The 14131-nt window shown below is 38.5% G+C and overlaps 1 protein-coding gene across 1 annotated transcript in view; it reads right to left on the minus strand.

Moving 5' to 3' along the window:
- COL28A1 (collagen type XXVIII alpha 1 chain) overlaps positions 1–14131 on the minus strand; it is a 179416-nt gene that overhangs the window by 101415 nt on the left and 63870 nt on the right. The window contains exons 17-19 of the mRNA XM_052638924.1: positions 11723–11791; positions 2695–2766; positions 1874–1942 (exon numbers count right to left, since the gene is read on the minus strand). Of these exons, the coding sequence (XP_052494884.1) occupies positions 1874–1942; positions 2695–2766; positions 11723–11791 (210 nt within the window). The remainder of the gene's footprint in view (positions 1–1873; positions 1943–2694; positions 2767–11722; positions 11792–14131) is intronic.

Here is a 14131-nt window from a genome sequence, read left to right on the forward strand (position 1 = left end):
TGCTGACACTGCTGTTCCAGGGGCTGTGCCCTGAGAACCACTGGCCTATACCGAGGTCATCAGCAGTGCAGACACTCCACTTAAAAGAAGAGAGACCTATAGAATCCACAGACATGCAGACAACTCCCTAGTACCCATATCAATGGAGGGCAGTGATGGCAGCTAATTTAAAAAACCGTTGAATATCCAGATATCACTTACCATGTCATTATCATCTGCCAATAGCATCGAAATCTACCCCAACTGTTTATGTTCTCCTCTTCAGTACCATGTTTAACTTACTGACCTAAATGATCCCAGAAACCAACAGCAGCATGTGTGTGTTTAGTCACTCGGTCATGTCTGACTCTTTGCGACCTCATGGACTATATAGCCAGGCTCCTCCGTCCATGCAGATTCTCCAGGCCAGGATCCTGGAGTGGGTTACCATGCCCTCCTCCAGGGGATCTTCCCAACCCAGGGATCAAACTCAGGTCTCCCACATTGCAGGCGGATTCTTGACCATCTTAGCCACCAGGGAAGCCCAGATCCACCTAAATGTAGTAAAGTGCCAGCACCGCGCACTGACTATTTTGGTATATAACTTATTCCTACCTACCACTCTTCTGCAATAGCCTTCTACAAGCCCCATATCCCCTCGACGCCAGAAATCCAGTTCGCGCACATTTTCCTTGCTCTGCGGGTGTGTTTGACACCACCCATTGCTTTCTTCTTGAAGCCCTTTCTCCTTGGTTCCCCTAACATGGTACTCTGTATTCAGCCTGTCTTCCTGCTGTGCGGAATGCTCTCTCTCCAGCTGCTGTAAATGCAGGACTCCAACCTTAGCTCTCTTTCTCCGAGCTGTCTTTCATCCCCACAGCTTCAATTATTAACTCAGAGGGGCTATTTTCCAAAAGGATATTCAGGGAAACATTAGTTCTCCTGAATGTTAATAGGCAATCATCTCTAAAAGTACTTTTTGCCTGATGTTAAAAAGGAATTCTCTGTACATGTTTCCACTCCCTGCTGCCCACCGTGCCCCTGCCACCCCCCTGCAAAAAAAAAAAAAGAAAAAAACAACCAGATCTCATAGTCTGGTTAGTCAGTTTTAAATTTTAAACATTTAAAATGTTTTAAATGCTACAAATACATTTATATTTCAAATTCTCACATTTAAGGCTGATGACTCAATTTTAGCCAATATTTTTTATAATACATAGACATGTAAGCTATCAATTACTATTTTAATAGAATTAAAAATAGAACACTAGTAAGTATATGGATTTTATTTTTACTTTGCTCATATATAATTCTTCAGAATATTTATATAGGCATTGATGACTGCACCTAAGAACTGTAGTAATATCTGACACCTTAGAGGTTGTAGGTTATGGTCTTATTGATGAATTTGGGCATTTTCCTCTTGACATATAAAGATATTATTCAACAAGCATTTCTAAAATGTGTTGAATAAATCTATGCCATGTTGTAAAAGTGCCACTTCATAAGGTTATATTTCTTACTACTCTATGAGATTGTATAAATATTTGAAAAAAAAAATTATGGACTTTGATGTCTCAGGATGTATCTCAAGTCTTCTTTTCCCTTACTGTGTGTTTGTTTTTTAAATGTCAACTTGGCTGTTTATTAAGAAAACATGTGTTGAACTCTTCCAATAAGCTTGGTTTTGTGACAGATGTTAGGAAAATGGAAATAAATAATACATACTTGCTGTCTACCAAAGCTCAAAAGCTAGAGTCCATAATTTTAAGCCAGAAGTAAACATCTTTGACATAGCAAGAATAACATCAAGTTTCTCCTAAGTTGGCTTCTTATTATCAAGACCAGAACTCAGCAATGTGCTTCCCTTGCCCTACCACTGTGGATTCCATACCTTGAGGCCAGGCTGTCCTTTCCCAGGTGGTCCTTCAGGGCCTCTTGCCCCCGGAAGCCCTGCTTCTCCCTAGAGAAAATGACACCAAGGTCTTAGTTGACCCTGCATAGCCAATATGAATACACCCACCTTGTCTCATCTTACAGCCAACAGAGTCTCTGCTTGGATCCTCCAGTACAGAAAAGACCTTCACTCTAGTCTCAAAATTCATTTGGAAGTTCACCAACATGAAAAAATTAATATCAAACTTCAGTTTAGCTCAGAGCAGCTGAAATATCGTGAAAAAGCCCAATTTCCCAGCCCGTTGCCAAAGCAATAAGCTCACTTTCTTTTGGCTCTTCATTCACATTTGGTGGTTTGTTTTTTGAAAAAACAAGAAAGACCTTCAGCCTTACCATCTGCTGTTTTTCTCTACTTATATTGAAAAATGAGTATTTCAAATGTCAACTCAAAATATTTCAGGAAATCTTTATAATGGCCTTACTTCCTGAATACATTTACAGACTTTTCCTTTTTGGAGGGGAGGAAAAAAGCCTTTTTCTCAAAGTTTAAACAACAGTGCTTTCTAGGAATCCCAAAGGGAGTAGGTCACTGGAACACCGTGGCCAAAACACCAGAGAGAAGGCAGAGGTCGTAAGATACTTGGACTTTGAATTGGTGCTCTTTTATCCGGACTAAGTGAAAAAGGAAATTTAGAGTTGTGGGATTTTATTTTCTTAAAGAGACTAAGTTTGTCTTGAATGGTTTCATTTGAGCTCTTGCAGGACCAAGATATATGTGGTTTAATAGTTTTATTCCAATAATATGGAAAACAGTGTTACCTTCTTCCCTGCAGCTCCGTCTTCTCCTGGTACTCCTGGCTGTCCTGGGAGCCCTATTGAGCCTGGCTCCCCCTGGTGGATGAGGAGAAATTTTTATTTCCCAGAAGCTCACATTTATCCTGAACTTCACTTTAAGGTACTTGCAGTGGGATGCATCTTCTTATAATATCTGAGAAAAGTCTAGGAGCAGGGAAATCTGAATAGTAATTAACAGTCATTAAGCTGCTTGACCTTGGGCGAGTTACTTAACATCTCTGGATCTCAGTTTTGGATTATGTTGTTTATTATCGGTTGAACTGTGACCAGCTCCCTCCCCCAAAAGATATGTTGAAGTCCTAAACCTTGGCACCAGTGAATGGACCTTATTTGGTAACAAAGTTGAGATGAAGTCGTTGTGGGTCCTAATCCAGTGTGACTGGTGTCCTTATAAGAGGAAAATATAATGTGAAGACAGACACGTAGGGAGAACCCCATGAGGCAAGAGAGCCAAGATTAGAGTAACGTGGCTACAAGCCAAGGAATGCCAGGGACTGGCCACCACCGGAAGCTAAGAGGAGAGGAAAACTGTCCCTGATAGGTTTTGGAGGAAGTGTGGCCCTGCAGACACCTTGATTTTTTACTTTTAGCCTTTAGAACTGTGAGAAAATAAATTTCTGTTATGTTAAGCCACAGAGTTTGTGGTAATCTGTGACAGCAACCCTAAAAAAACTAATATAAAAGTGAGATGGAACAATTGGGACCTAAACATTGCTTCCAATTGTAAAATTCAATTATTATACCCTCTCTGAAGTCAATTTATTATTTAAGGCCTTTAAAATGTTCCGAGAAAACACACGCTATTATCAAGCAGTATAACGCTGTCCTTTGTTGTTGTTTAGTCGTGTCTGACTCTTTTGCAACTGGAGTTTATGTATGTGCTTAATCACTCAGTCGTGTTCTATTCTTAGCGACCCCATAGACTTTAGCCCACCAGGCTCCTCTGTCCATGGGATTCTCCAGGCAAGAACACTGGAGTGGGTTGCCACTTCCTCCTGCAGGGAAATGTGTCCTTACTGCATTTATTAACAGCAAAAAATATTGAAAATAATGGAAAATCATTTCAACTAAACTCAACTTTAAAAACTAGTGACAAAGCACAGTGAACCTAGAAGTAAGTAGTAGTGATGGTAGTATTAGTCGCTCAGTCATCTCCAACTCTTTGCAACTCTTTGTAGCCTACCAGGCCCATCTGCCATGGAGTTCTTCAGGCAAGAATACTGAAGTGGGTGGCCATTTCCTTCTCCAAGAGTAAATAGTAGGATATAATAAAAATGAGAGAAAATCATAAACTTGCTAGCAAAAATCAAGAATAACAAAATTAAAAGGTAATAAAAACTTAAAAATACTAAGAAAATAAATAAACATCTAACTGTAGCGATAAATATTTGTAAAATAAAAGGCATTAAGAAAACAGTATTAGGAATGAAAGGTAAATCTATATACATAGTAAAAATTTTTGATTATAGAAAATTTCTGTGATAATCTCAAACAAATATATTGGAAACATTAATACATGGATAATCTTCAAGAAAAATATAAATTACATAAATGACATAAGAAGGAATGGAAAAGCTAAATAAACCAATGCAATTAAATAAATTCAGGCAGTAATTGCAAATCTGGAACTTCCTCTCCCTCCAGGATCACAGGCTTAGTTGACTTTCCAGTCAAACCTTAACAAATTTTTAAACATCTGAACAACAGATACCCCCTCTCTTGTTTCTAAAACATAGAAAAAGAGGGAACTCTATCCAATTTATTTTATGAGGCTAGTAAAACTTTGATTTAAAAAACCATACAAGCTAAAAAAAACTAAATTATAGACCCTACCTAAGAAAAAGATTCCAACTTAAGGTTCTCATGTAAATGGAAGAGTGTGTGTGTGTGTGTGTGTGTTAGTTGCTCAGTCATGTCCATCTGTTTGTGACCCCATGGATGGTAGCCTCCCAGGCTCCTCTGTCCATGGATTGTCCAGGCAAGAACACTGGGGTGGGTTGCCATTCTCTTCTCCAGGGAATCTTTCTGACTCAGGGGTTGAACCCAGGTCTCATGCGTTGCTGGCGTATACTTTACCATCTAAGCTACCAGGGAAGCCTTGGAGAAATAGGAACCAGATTTAACTTCCCACCTGATGCAACTGAAAAAGCAGACAAAATATAGGAAACAATGACATTCATGCTACAGTTTCCCAAGTTTACTATCTGGATAAAGTTTCCAGGCCATTGTTCAGGGAGAGAGAATCCAGGGCAAGTCCAGAAGTCTCTCTAATTTAAGGCAACAAAGGTGAGAGTCTGGATAAGCCAAGATATCAAAAATTCACAAAATAGATTACCAGAGAGGAAGGCGCGACATGAAGAGAACTATCAAGATCTACTGAGCATCCCCCTTGAGTATTTAGGTGAATACTGTTCAGCACAGAGTGAAGAAATTACCCCAGGCCATGAAAACAACGCCTTGAAAGGATCAGAGAACTGAGGCAGGAGAGATACGGTGCCTGCTCCCAGTGGCAGGAAAAAACTTCACAGTGCTCAGGGCATAGATGAGAGCTTAAAAGAGTATGGCCTTAGTAGTGGGGGGAAAATAGCCCCAGACTAAATACTGTTCCTGTCCTACCTAACACATCTTAAAAGCAAGATCAGAATGCTCAAACTGTTTTCAAGTAATGTAGAAGCATGTAAGAAAAAAAGCTCAAAAATATTTATAGGAATACAAAAAATATCTAGCACCTAAAAAGGTAAAATTCACAATGTTTGGCAGCTAATCAAAAGCTATTGAGGATTCAGAAAAGCTGCAGAAACATGACACAGGGGATAAAATTTATGAATAACATTAGGACAGTTATTACACTGCGTTCCATATGTTCAAGAAACCAAAGGAAAATTAAAACTTGTTAACAGACATGATGCTTTCTAAGGCCCACTTGACTTCACATTCCAGGATGTCTGACACTAGATGAGTGAACACACCATCGTGATTATCTGGGTCATGAAGCTCTTTTTTGTACAGTTCTTCTGTGTATTCTTGCCACCTCTTCTTAATATCTTCTGCTTCTGTTGGGTCCATACCATTTCTGTCCTTTATCGACCCCATCTTTGCATGAAATGTTCCCTTGGTGTCTCTCATTTTCTTGAAGAGATCTCTAGTCTTTCCCATTCTGTTCTTTTCCTCTATTTCTTTGCACTGATCACTGAGGAAGGCTTTCTTATCTCTTCCTTGCTATTTGTTGGAACTCTGCATTCAGATGCTTATATCTTTCCTTTTCTCCTTTGCTTTTCGCTTCTCTTCTTTTCACAGCTATTTGTAAGGCCTCCTCAGACAGCCATTTTGCTTTTTTGCATTTCTTTTCCATGGGGATGGTCTTGATCCCTATCTCCTGTACAATGTCACGAACCTCCATCCATAGTTCATCAGGCACTCTGTCTATCAGATTTAGTCCCTCAAATCTATTTCTCACTTCCTCTGTATAATCATAAGGGATTTGATTTAGGTCATACCTGAATGGTCTAGTGGTTTTCCCTACTTTCTTCAATTTAAGTCTGAATTTGGCAGTAAGGAGTTCATGATCTGAGCCACAGTCAGCTCCTGGTCTTGTTTCTGTTGACTGTATAGAGCTTCTCCATCTTTGGCTGCAAAGAATATAATCAATCTGATGCTTAGAAACCATCACTATGAACAAAACTAGTGGAGGTAATGGAATTCCAGTTGAGCTATTTCAAATCCTGAAAGATGATGATGTGAAAGTGCTGCACTCAATATGCCAGCAAATTTGAAAAACTCAGCAGTGGCCAGAGGACTGGAAAAGGTCAGTTTTCATTCCAGTCCCAAAGAAAGGCAATGCCAAAGAATGCTCAAATTACCGCACAATTGCACTCATCTCTCATGCTAGTAAAGTAATGCTCAAAATTCTCCAAGCCAGGCTTCAGCAATACGTGACCCGTGAGCTGAATAGGCATGAAAGACATTGAAGGATACAACGTGAACTTCTAGAGCTGAAAACTGCAGAGTATGAGATAAACATACACTGGATAGAATTCAAAGCAGATTAGACATCTCAGAAGAAAAGATTAGCAGATGGAAAGATATAGCAATAAACTCTACTCAAAATGAAACAGTGGCAGGCAGGTTTGGGGCAGGGGGACACATGTACACCCGTGGCTGATTCCTGTCAATCTACAATAAAAACCACCACAATACTGTAATTAGCCTCCAATTAAAGTAAATTAATTAATTAGAAAAACAAAGATGAAAAGAAATGGACTGAATAAGAATAAGCAGAGCATCAGAGAACTGTGAGAAAACTTCAAGCCTTTAAATTAAGCGGGAGTTTCCTGGGTTAAAGGCTGAGGGTGGGAAATATTTCAAGAAATGTTAACCTAATATTTTCCAAATTTGATGAATTCAATAATTCATAGATCCAAGAAGAACAATGGAATTCAAACATAAGAAATATAAAGAAAATTGAATTAAGGCACATTAGAATCTCATGGCTCAAAGCCAGTGATACAGAGAAAATCCCAAAAGTAACCAGAGAAAATAGACATTATGTAGTGAAAAAGATGTATACAACAGATTTCTCATCAGAAATACTGCGAGTGAGAAGACAGTGGACCAACATTATGAAAGTACTGGGGGGAAGGAAAGAGAGACTTTCCTGGTGGTCCAGTGGCAAAGACCCGAGCTCCCATGCAGGGGGCCTGGGCTTAATTCCTGGTCAGGAAACTAGATCCCAGACGCTGCAACTAAGACCAAATAAAATAAATCAGTATATAATTTTTTTTAAGAAGTAAAAGTCATCAATATAGAATTCTCTACCCAGTGAAAATATAGACAGAATGCAGACTCTTTTGGAAACCAATTTAACAATTGCTTGAAAAGCTAAACAGATACTTATCATATGACCCAGCTATTTCACTCCTAGGTTTTTACCCCTAAAAAAGGAAAACATATGTCTATTCAAAGACATGTACATAAATATTCATAAGAGCTTTATCTATAATATTAAAAAGCTGGAGAAAACCAAATTGCCACTAAGAGGTGAATGGATGACCAACTTCACTATCTGCATACAATGGAGTTCTATTCAGCAATAAATAATAACAAATTATTAAATATGTTAAACATAGATTTCAAAATAACTTCCTGAGTGAAAAAAGATTGGAAAAAAGTATATAGTAAATTATGCTACTTATAGGAAATTCTAGGAAATGTGAACTAATCTCTGATAACAAAAAGCAGAAATCAGTGATTACCAGATGATATAAAAGCAGATCTATAGAAAACAGATCAATAAAGATAGGAGAGATTAGGGAGAGGTGAAAGGATGATATTACAAAGAAATACATAATAATTTGGAGGGCAATAGATACTTTTATCATTCTCAAGAACGTGTGTATACACACACACACACACACACACACGTCAAAACTTACCAAATTGTACACTTTAGTCATGTGCTTTTATTGTATGTCAGTCATGCAATAAACAGAATTATTTAAAGTGGATGCACAAATCCTGAATAAAAGATTAATTAATTGAATTACTGTTATTAAAAATATATATCGCAATCAGTTGAGTTTATCTCAAAGAATGTCAGGATGTTTCAACATCTCAAACATCTGGAAATGTAGTATTAACAAATTAAAAGAGAAAAGCAATATGATTATCTTAGTAGATGTAAAATCTGGTAAAATCCAATACTCACTTATGATTAATAAGCAAATTTTGGTACAACTGAAATAGAGAATCGCCTTAACCTAATAGTATCTGTCAAAAAGCTATGCAAATGTCACATTTAAAAGTGAAATTTTAGGAGCACATCCACTTCATTTAAATATTGCTCTGGGGATCCTAGCAGCATAAAAAGGTAAAAAGTGAATAAGAAAAAGAACTGAAAAGGAATAGGCATAACTGTTTTTATTTTTAGACAATATGCCTATGTTCACAAGAATTAAAGATGCAAGAGACTTTACAATTAGAAATAAAAGGTTATATCAAGTGGGTGGGTACCAAAATCAATATAGCAAAATAAGACAATAATAACAAGACAGTACTTTCCCTATAGACACGTAATAGTTAATTGAAAAGTACAAAAAAAGGAAACAATCCACAATCATAAAAATGTACCCAAGGTACCTTTTTAACTAAAAAAAGTAGAAGACGTTTATGGATAAAATGAAAACTATTTTTGTGAAAAAGGAGAGAGTTTTACTCTGTGGTTTGAAAGACTCAATGTTTAATCTAAAGATTCAGTGCAATTTCAAAAACTCCAATGGAATATTTTGTCAAATTTGGCAAGCCATTTCTAAAATGTATATGTTAGAACCAAGAATAGCCAGGGAAGAAGATGATAGTATTTTCCCTATGGATGATAAAACATTATAAATCTATCCTAATCCAGACAGAGAGATAGTAGCACTGAGAGATATTAATAGGCAAATGGAGTGGCATAAAGAACTCAGGCACTGATATTCACATATACAGAAACTTGATACATAACACTGGAGGTATTATGAGTCAGTGTGGCAATTTAATAATTGACGCGAGGATATTTGATTATCATATAGGGAAAAATAGATTCCCTACCTTGCCCTAGCCACAAAAATAAATTCCAAGTGTATTAAAGATGTAAATTTTTAAAAAGTAAAACATCACCATTTTCAAAAGAAAATATGTAAAAATATATTATGACTGTGGGGTCAAGAAATGTTTTAAAATAATATTCCAAAAACTCAAACCATAAAGGGATAGAAATACCTCAAAATCGAAAACTTCTATGCACTGAAAAGCACTCTAAGTGAAAAAGACAAGCCGTATCTTAAGCTTGGAGAGGAATACTCAGTATCCACAGGAATTTATGGAGAAGGCAATGGCACCCCACTCCAGCACTCTTGCCTGGAAAATCCCATGGATGGAGGAGCCTGGTAGGCTGCAGTCCATGGGGTCACTAAGAGTTGGTTACGACTGAGCGACTTCACTTTCTCTTTTCACTTTCATGCATTGGAGAAGGAAATGGCAACCCACTCCAGTGTTCTTGCCTGGAGAATCCCAGGGACAGGGGAGCCTGGTGGGCTGCTGTCTATGGGGTCACATAGAGTGGGACACGACTGAAGCGACTTAGCAGCACAGGAATTTATAAAAAAGAAAAAACCGAGGTCCATTAAGCAGTCAAAAACTGTTCAGTTATTTATCAGGGAATAAGAACTGAACCAATGAGATGTATTTTTTTTACACATTTCACACTGGCAAGAATGTAGCAAAAAGGGCATTGCTATCTGTTGCTGGAAGGAGGGTAAACTGGTCCAAACACTGTACCCATTGATTATTTGGGGCAGAATTTTCACAATATGAAAATTGAAAACTTGTATACTCTGTGATCTTCCAATCCACAGCAATCTGTCATCTACTGATAGGAGAAATTTATATCCTTACACAAGATGAAACCCAGAGAATGTTTATGGCAGCATTATCAGCAAATGCACAAAATAGAAAGCAATTTAAATGTCCATCAGTAATGAAGTATTCTCATACAGTGTAGTATCATAAAGCAATTAAACTGAATCAAAGGCATATAAAAACACAAGACCTAAGGCTGAGTATAAATATATTGCTGAATGATATATTATGTAAAGTTCAATAATACAAACAAGCAATATATGGTTTATGAGTAAAATTGTGGGAAAATCACATAAACTTTGAAAGAATGATAAACACTAAATTCATGATTATGTCTGGGAAGGGAAGGGGAGACAGCAGAATTGGGGAGCACAGACAGAGACCTTCAGCTATATCCACAATACTTTTTTAAAACATTTTAGAACCCATGTGACAAAATGTTGACATCTGATAAAGCTGGGTTGTGGAATACATGGGTGTTCTTTGTTATTCTGCCTGCCCCAGTGGAGTAGCACTGTTCAATGGAGATATAAAGCAAGCCATATATGTGATTATAATTTTATTAATAGCCACGCTTACAACTTTAAAAGAAACAGATAAAGACAATTCTAATAATGTATTTTACTTAATACATCTGAAACTTTGTCATTTCAACATGTACACCATATACAAATATATTAATCATGTAGTTTACACTCATTTTTTGTACCAAGCTTTGTAACTCAGAGTGTATAGTACCTTTAGAGCACCCCTTAGTTCATACCAGCCACATGTCAAGTATTCAGTAACACCATGTGGCAAGTGCCTGCCGTTTCTAGAGGGCAGTGCATTTCTAGAGGGCGTAGTACAATGAAGAGTAATTCAAAAAACAAGCAAGTTAAGTGGTAAAATCAAGGGGAACAAACAGTGTGCTTTTAAATAACTGGGTAACAATAGTGGGGTGGACATATTTTAGGTTTAGTAAATGAATTTTGAGGAAGTGTCTTTTGAGCTGAGACCTAAGGATGAGAAGGAGCCAGCCACAAAATAAGAGAAGGGAAGTAAGCTTTACTGAAATTCTACTAAACTTTTATAATATGGAAGGCAACAATGTTCTTAAAGAATCACTCAGAAAGAGGTGAAAGAGGACCTCTAATGCTAATGAATTAATAATAGAAACACAGGCATCATTAAAATAAAGTAATATTTTGGTTCTTCTTAAACCATATCAGTTAAGCATCAGACTCTCCTCTGAATAAATATTCTCCTCTGGATATAAATGAAGCTTTACATAATATGACATAAATGCCTCCAACGAGCTTAGACAGGAGAAGGCAATGGCACCCCACTCCAGTACTCTTGCCTGGAAAATCCCATGGGTGGAGGAGCCTGGTAGGCTACAGTCCATGGGGTCGCGAAGAGTCGGACACGACTGAGTGACTTCACTTTCACTTTTCACTTTCATGCATTGGAGAAGGAAATGGCAGCCCACTCCAGTGTTCTTGCCTGGAGAGTCCCAGGGATGGGGGAGCCTGGTGGGCTGCCGTCTGTGGGGTCGCACAGAGTCAGACACAACTGAAGCGACTTAGCAGCAGCAGCAGCACCTTAGACAACTCACCTTTGGACCTTGTACTCCGAGTCCCACTGGTCCTCTAGGGCCTGTAGGGCCCATCTGGCCAACTTCTCCCTAGTGAGGAAAGAGTATTTGAAGAGTATTTGACTCTAGCACCAAAATAAAAATAACATATACCTACCTTTGATCTCCTAAGAGCAAAACATATCAGCAAAATAAGATGAAACTGAGTTTCATATGCTCCATTCACATAAGTGTGTCTATGCATTTAACTATTCAAATATAGATATATTTCAGGCAAATCTATGTATATATGGGCTGATTTAAAAGACAGGCTGTGTGTAATACTCAGAATTGACTTTGAGTCCCCAAGAAGGGCACGTGGAAAAGATCAGCAGTTACAATCCACAGCAACTATAATTGACACATGAGACACCAAGATTACAGCTGATCCAAAGCAGTATCGTAACCAGAGAGAACAACCTGCGCTTTCACCATTGAGCTCAAAGCAGAAATTTCAAGGACAGTAACTGTATTCTGTTGAGCTGCTTCTCACAGGTGACTCTCAAAGGAATCTACTGAAAGGAAGGTGAAGTGAAAGTCGCTCAGTCGTGTCTGACTGTTTGCGACCCCATGGACTATACAGTCCATGGGTTCTCCAGGCCAGAATACTGGAGTGGGTAGCCTTTCCCTTCTCTTTAGGGGATCTTCCCAACCCAGGGATTGAACTCGGGTCTGCATTGCAGGCAGATTCTTTACCAGCTAAGCCACAAGGGAAGCCACAAGGGAAACACTCAGAGAAGTGTTTATTTAATAATGCTTAGTGATTCTTTGAAGCAGCATTAAGGACAGCTGGTTAAACAGTGTCATGCTTCTCCCCAAAGGATAAATAAGGATAAATAATTTATCTTCTAAATTAGAACATAAATTGCCTCCAAGTTCATAGAAAACTTTTATTGGCTAGGTTATTTCCAACTCTGTATCTTTAAACATTTTGGCTGTTGGACCTACTATGGGATCATTGGTGAAAATAAAAACTAGCCAACCCACAGTAACCTCTACTGATATTACTGCTTGAGTTGCTCGAATAGGGTCTCACAAGTAAAAGTAATAAAAACAATAAATTAAGATGTGTAAGTATAATCTGCCTCCTTGGTAGCCGCTGGTTCCACATTTGTGGATTTGAAAGAGTCCCCATAAAATTAAGTCCCTCTGCTGAGTTTGTGATTAACCTCTCCATTCAAAACTTTATTATCCCCTTTCTTGTCTGCCCTGTTCCCATTAGGATTAAGAAGTATCTAAGAAAAGGGGGGATTGAAACTGAGCAGGACCCTGTGGACCCCTCCTGGGTTCTAAAGCTCCTCCATTTCCCCTACTTCTTGTTTGTAGATAAAGACTTGAGTCTCCTGGGCCGGAGTTCCAAAGAGTAGCCACCGGCAGTTACTAATTAGGGAAGTGAAGGAATGCAGAAACAAAGGAAAACCAGTGAAACAAGGAAAGTAGGGACGAAAGTTCAGTGATACAGCAGTTCCTTCTCTTTAGGAACTTTAGGTCTTAGGGGCCTACTTAACAAGCTGATGGATATCTCTGAGTTGTTCTTTAAGAACTAAGATCCGCCTCCACCGCCTGCCTCTTGTTTGTAGAAGCTTAGCGTCTCTGACTCCATATTGTACCTATCGGTTCTGCTGCTTTAATTGCTGAGTCATGAGCCTCTGCTCAGGTCTGCATATAGACTTGTTAATCACTAAAGGGGTTCTGCTTGCAGATTACAGGTTATGCAAACTTACCTCACATGAGGAGATAAGAAAGTTTGAACAAAAATAATGATTGTCTTGTCAAGATTTATTGGAACATCAGGACCAGACTCAGGTCAACTGACCAAGAACAAAATGTTATCACAACCCTCCTCGGACCCTCACTATGGTCGTCCCTCTCTTCTTGATCTTAACCCCTTCCAGCTTCCTCCTTCCCTAGCAATAAAGAAGCTTGAATTCTATCCCAAATTAGGATGGTTCTTTAGAGCATTAGCACACCATCTTCTCAGTTTGTTGGCTTTCTGAAAAAAGTTGGTTTTCCTCTCCCCAACACCATGCATCTCAACTTACTGGCCCTTCATGCAGCAAGTGGTATGAGCTTGGACTCTGCTACAGTTTAACCAACCTTGGTTGGAAAATACTCAGGAAAGAAATTCCAAAAATTTCCAAAAGCAAAACCTGAATTTGCCACGTGCCACCAACTAAATGCTTTGTAACGTTTACAATGTATTTGGTATTAGAAGTTATCTAGAGATGATTTTTAAAATACAGGGAGATAGGACTAAATTGGAGAAGGCAATGGCACCCCACTCCAGTACTCTTGCCTGGAAAATCCCATGGATGGAGGAGCCTGGCGGGCTGCAGTCCATGGGGTCACTAAGAGTCGGACACAATTGAGCAACTTCACTTTCACTTTTCG

The sequence above is a fragment of the Budorcas taxicolor genome, chromosome 4 (assembly GCF_023091745.1).
Source record: "Budorcas taxicolor isolate Tak-1 chromosome 4, Takin1.1, whole genome shotgun sequence".
NCBI classification, from domain to species: domain Eukaryota; kingdom Metazoa; phylum Chordata; class Mammalia; order Artiodactyla; family Bovidae; genus Budorcas; species Budorcas taxicolor.